Source organism: Toxorhynchites rutilus, chromosome 3 (genome assembly GCF_029784135.1).
Source record: "Toxorhynchites rutilus septentrionalis strain SRP chromosome 3, ASM2978413v1, whole genome shotgun sequence".
NCBI classification, from domain to species: domain Eukaryota; kingdom Metazoa; phylum Arthropoda; class Insecta; order Diptera; family Culicidae; genus Toxorhynchites; species Toxorhynchites rutilus.
In genome coordinates this window covers 183040497-183046619 of record NC_073746.1, presented here as the reverse complement: position 1 = coordinate 183046619, position 6123 = coordinate 183040497, and the positions used below count along the sequence as shown (strand labels likewise).

Below are 6123 nucleotides of genomic sequence, written 5' to 3'. Positions count from 1 at the left end.
ATCACATGTCCCTGTGGTAGAAAACCGGGATCTGGCACTACACTACTTTGGTATAAGGTTCAATAATTGAGTTTAGTTAATTGTATTTAGGTATTGGTCTAATAATTTAGTTTAAATTCCCTCACTCTATTCCACAGAACATCGATTTCATCATTAGTAGTATGCGTTGTGTCCACTAGAGATAGTTTAATTAAAGTGAATAGTCTCTGTGATGTATATTTTGGCGTCATTCTATCTTTCGTGTATCGTGCTGGAGTCGCGGCTGTGGATCGGTCACCGTTAGTGCGATTTTTTTAGGTGCGTGACGAACCCAGCCTCTGGAAGAGTTCTTTAGATAGACTGTACATTTACCTACATTATTACCTGATCATTTCATGGTTCTGTTCTGCATCTAGCAAAGTTTTACGATGTGTAGATACTCGGATCTAATTTGCGCTTCGTGCTACCCTGAAACATAATCTTTAGAAAAAGTTCAATCAAAGTGTTGTCGAATGCTATTCAAACAATAAGCATCCAATGCTACAATAGAGGTTAGGTTACTTTGAGCTTGAGCTTGGGCTATAGTTTAAGCTTGGCTAGACTGTACCTTTTACAGTTGCTCTCCGTGATTGACCTGAACCAGCGAAATTACACAAAGAACACACTGAATGGCGTTTGGGAGTAGCAAACCATTCTCATTGTACAAGTTTCGGTGATTCGAGCTAGGATTGGACGATTTTGGATCGGTTCTAAGAAGATCGATCTTTTCCATTCCGATTTTCAATTTTTTGGTTCGATCTTGTACTCGAGAAAATCTAGAAAATCAATTTTCTTGCGTTTGATCTTTTCGACCTCACAAAAACTTTTTGTAGATTTGTTTTTCAGTATACATCGATTTTTTGTCTCACCAAAAGTTACATAACATTTTTTTAAACATATTGTCAGCATTTGGATCGCTTCTTCTACTATTTACTTCTGTACAAATGCTGACAGAGACTTCTGAGGGGATGTACTGTAACCACATGATTGCGCAAAGGATCACTGAACCTGATGTTGACATCAATTACAGGCGAAAGGTTGTTTTTAGAACTGGCACCAAAATCAAGAATCGGTTTCGACTAAATGATAGATGTATGGCACGATTGGCTTCTATGGGATCATTGTCAGCTGAGTTCTGGGCGGTTGTTGAATTTCTAATAACGCTTTCCCAATTAATTTGTTTAATAGAACGATTGCCTGACGGTATAACATGAATGCCCTGTGGCTGTGGCCTTCATGCTGTTGTTCCTCCGAATGCTTTTGTTTAAATAGAAAAATGAAATTTATATTCCATGTTTGGAGAAAAGACGAATTTTAACGAAAAATAAATTTATATATATAACTAAATATATAACTAGCTGACCCGGCAAACTTCGTCCAGCCCAAAATTTGTTTTTTGTTATCAATAGCAATAAAAAAAATCAATACCTTCAAACATTCATGTTTTCTTACTAAGCGCAAGTTTATGAGTCCAATCGCAGAACTGTTCATTGATTGATTTTCTAATCGACCCCGTTGAATTGACCTTTTACTAAAAAAATCCTAGTACTTCTACCAAAACTCATCATTATAATATCAGATTATTTTCAGACACAATTCTCGTTCAAGATTTTTCAAACACTTGCAAATAACATGTTTTCCGTTACATGGAATAAAAGTTTGATACAGAAAAATATGATAGAAAAAATCCCTCCCCTCTTCTCCCCTTAGAGAGGGGGGAGGAGTGTCCATTCACCATAGAAACGTTTCGTGCCCCCTAAAGTCTTCAAATGTCAAATTTGGCTCTATTTGCTTGATTAGATTTCGAGTTATGAAGAAATTTGTTTTTCATTTGTGTGGCAGCCCCCCTAAGAGAAGGGGGAGGAGTATCTAACCACCATAGACACATTTATTACACCCTAAAACCTCCATATGCCTAATTCGGTTCCATTTGCTTCATTAATTCTCGAATAATGTAGAAATTTGTGTTTCATTTGTATGGCAGCCCCCCCTTAGAGAGGGGGGTGGAGTGTCTAACCACCATTGTTGGCAACACGGATTCGCGAGTTCCTTATCACCCTAACAATGTACCACAGGGAGATGTGGAATGGGCGAAAGTCTGACAAATGTAAGATCGATAAGGCAGTCTCAGAGATCAATAAAAAAAACAACAACCATCTTGAAATTGATTACAAAACGTTATTCTGAATTCCTAAAATTGTTCATAATTAATTGTGTCTAATTGGTGAATAAATCACATCAGGACCGCAACTTATTGTTACGACACGGCGGGTAGATTAGAGTAGAGGACGAATAAATGTAAGCAACGAACAAATGTAAAACATATAAACAATGAACTAAAATAATTGAATTACCGCTTTAAGCATATACTCAAACAAAACATACGAGTTCGCTATAAAGAAGTCCGAAACGAAAACCGCTCCCGTAACAACAACCATAGAAACATTTTTTGCACCCTAAAACCTCCACATCCCAAATTTGGTTTCATTTGCTTGATTCATTCTCGAATTATGCAGAAATTTGTGTTTCATTTGTATGGCCATTTCCACTGTGATGTGGCGAAAGGTCAAGTTGATTGTGATGAGATGTGATTTTTTATCTGATCTGTCAGCATAGGATGAACGAGCAGAGACAGCAAATTTCATATAACGAAATTTTTCGTAATGGACTTTTAGCATAATGCCTTCTTTCTTGTTAGAAACCACTTTTCCGAAAAGCTCGTCACGCCAAATGTTTACAAATCAGGTACATGTACTTTCTGTTTAAAAATCTCAGCAAATATTTAAATTCATAAAATCAGTGTATTACTGTTATAACATATTGCACATAAATATAGTAACTGAATAGTTCAAACTTATTAATTTAATAGTTGTTTACAAGGATTTTCCAATAGCGTCTTTAGTCTTCAGGTATCAAAGGACAAAGCGTCTTGACGGTGTTTACCTTCCTCGCCTGTTCAGTTCCTCTTTCGGATGAATTGAAGCTGAGAGTTGATTGAAGGGTAAATGTCAGATTTGATGAACAGCTGCACTCTTCTAAATTCTCCATCGAAACGCATCTTATGATGAAACTCAAAACATCCACGCGTAAACTGTATCTTCTTTAAATCGGATAATTTCGGACGGCATTATCTTATATAACACGGATGGTTTCAAATGCATTTTGGATTGAAAAAAAATCGGTGCTGGCCATAATTATTACAATCCGGTTCCCAATTATGTTAACTTGCTCGACGCATGCCACAAAGTCGGAAAATGTGTAGAACTCTGCTCCCTAATGCTTCCTCATGCTTCACTCAACGGCAGCATGTTAGATAAGATACTACATGCGCTGAAATGTCCCGGGATTTTTAACAAAAACAATAGTTTTTTGGGCAAAACTGTATTTATTCCTCAACATAGATTTCTTGGTATAGCGAGTTTCCAACATTTCGATTCCATGTAGTACGAAACGTCTAAGTCTTCGAAATATACCTTAGTTTCTGTGATGATTTCCTAATTCGATGCGAATCTCTTTCTCTGGAGCCACTGCTTGATGTTTGGAAACATATAGTAGTCGCTGGGAGCCAAGTCTGGAGAATATGGTTGGTGAGCAACCAATTGGAATCGTAATTGGTCCAACTTGGCCATCGCTTTTAACGACGTATGCGACGGTACGTTGTCATGATGGTACAGAACTTTTGAATTCTTCGCCATATGGGGCCGTTTTTTCTTTATTTCGTCGTTCAGTTTGTCCAATAACGCTGCATAATACTCTCCGGTAATTGTTTTTGTCTCATGCAGGGTAATCGATGAAGATAACGCCACGCGCATCCCAAAAAACGGAGACTAATGCCTCCCTGGCCGACCGTTGGTCTTTTGGCCGTTTGGGCCGGCCTTCGTGGCTTGTCAGCCACTCTGTAGACTGTCTCTTGGACTCAGGAGTGTGGTAACGGATCCACGTTTCATCCATTGTCACAAAACGTTGAAAGAAGTCCACCCGATTACGCTTCAACGACGTCAAACCGGCTATTGAATTATCAACGCGTCGCTGTTTTTGGTCGACGGGCAGCAAACGCGACACCCATCGCGCGGATAGCTTTTACATGTCCAAAATGTATCCCACTCGTTCTTTTGAAATGCCTACGGCCACAGCTAACTCGCGTAACTTCACTTACGATCGTTTCAAACGAATCGATGCACTTGTTTTACGATTTCTGGATTCGTAGCTTCTTTTGGCCTTCTAGAGCGAGGTGCATCTGCGGTGCTTGTAAATTTACTAAAGCAACAATAAACTGTTGTTCTCGAAGGAGCAGAAGTGGAATTACATTTCGTCAATCACTGCATTGATTGTTCAGGAATTTTTCCCATCAAAAACAATGTTTGATCAAAATACGATATTCCTCTTTCCATTTTCTATACGAATGCACTTAAACAACTGTAGTTTATGAACAAATAAACGAAATGTCATGCAACTTTACATATAAGCTAGTGACAGATGAACCTCTCGAAATGTATGTTGTTCATTTTTGGTGGCGCCTTCTGTTGAAAAATCCCGGGACTTTTCAGCCCATGTAGTAATTAGTACATCATAATCGCAGCCGACCAGCTATAAAGGAAAATAATTCGCCAAATTTTGATGATTTACAGACAACAGTTTTCGAATAATCTTCATCTAGCTTCTCGTTATCCAATTTGGTTAGCAAATTTAGCCTGAAACATGGTAATGCGATGATTCATAGATGCTATCAGATTCGTAGCATTGTTTGTTGACTAGATGAGTACAACGTGTATTCGGATAAATAAATGCGGAAGGGTAAAATATATTTCTCTTTATTCACGTGTTTCACATATCAGTCGGTCATATTGTTGTTATTGTACAAAGTTAATCTTTTACCATGTACAGGGTCATAAACTATAGCCGATAAGGGCTCATCTTAGCCGATGCTAGTTGCTATCTAGCCACTTGTTTAAAGCTCCTGCACTGCTTTTTCTTACATAAGACAATTTCGCTCTTTTTACTTTCGTCGTCGCATCACATGACTAGCAAAGTGCAACCGGTTCTATCGCTTCCAGTCGCGCGCATTTTCCCCTGTTTTGATACTCACTCTAGCATGCATTTTTACTTCTGAAGAGACGGAAATTGCACAACGAAGAACGGTTTTGTGTTACATAGTTACGTAGTTGGGGTTCGGTATAAACATCTCAAGTTTGCTCAATGAAATACTGTGTTTCCGTGACATTATGTTTCCATTATAGACACTTATAGAAATAATTATTAGTTTACACACTAATATCACAATCTACCTTTTCTGTCGATATAGTAAGTAATTGTAGCATTCCTGGTTATCCGTTCACGCATTGGTATGAAACATAAAAGTCCATGCCGTTTAGGATCAATGATTGTACATTATTTTTTATGGAATGATCAATTTCCAAACAGAATCTAACAGTACGAGTTTGTTGATTATATTGAATTAACTATTCCAGGCAGATTATCCTCTTTGTAATGTGCCACGCTACCCATCAGGTTGTCGTTATGAACCTTATAGTTCGATTCCCGTTTGAATCGATCGAAGTTGTTGCAACTGATAAAACACTGGGCAGAGAAATAACAAATGATATTCGTCAGTATACAGATTGAGATACGACGCAAGACTTACCGTTAAACCCGCAGCTATGACTCCAATTATTGCGCCAGCAAGAACATCCCACCAGTGATGCCGATTGTCCGCTATTCTTGATAGCGAGCAAAATACGGCCCACGTTGCTAATAAAAATTGCGCCAGAGGTAGCGCCATGGTTGACTTAATGTTAGGAATACGTTTTTGCAGATACCAAATTACGAAAATTGCCTGATAGACACTCAGTGAGGAGTGCCCAGAGGGGAATGATTTACTGGCATCCCGGATAAAATACTGATTATCCACGGTGTTTGTGCAAATGTAGCTTGATACGTATCTGAAACAAAAACATTGAAGCGATTAAAATGATTCATGAAATTTCGCTGAATTACTCGCTGCCTTCACAGATTACATTGGGTTTACAAGTATCTAGAAAATGTGGTCTATGTTCACCGGAAAATATCTGAAAAGAAAAAAGTCGCTACAGAAAATATCAGTACAAT

At 38.2% G+C, this 6123-nt stretch overlaps 1 protein-coding gene across 3 annotated transcripts in view; it reads right to left on the bottom strand.

Moving 5' to 3' along the window:
• Positions 1–4826: 4826 nt before the first annotated feature.
• The window catches only part of LOC129774861 (putative phosphatidate phosphatase), a 34903-nt gene continuing 33606 nt past the window's right edge, over positions 4827–6123 (bottom strand). For all 3 annotated transcript variants that reach the window (XM_055778890.1, XM_055778891.1, XM_055778892.1), the window contains exons 4-6: positions 6013–6083; positions 5660–5957; positions 4827–5595 (exon numbers count right to left, since the gene is read on the bottom strand). In XM_055778890.1, the coding sequence (XP_055634865.1) occupies positions 5464–5595; positions 5660–5957; positions 6013–6083 (501 nt within the window). In that variant the 3' untranslated portion in view covers positions 4827–5463. The remainder of the gene's footprint in view (positions 5596–5659; positions 5958–6012; positions 6084–6123) is intronic.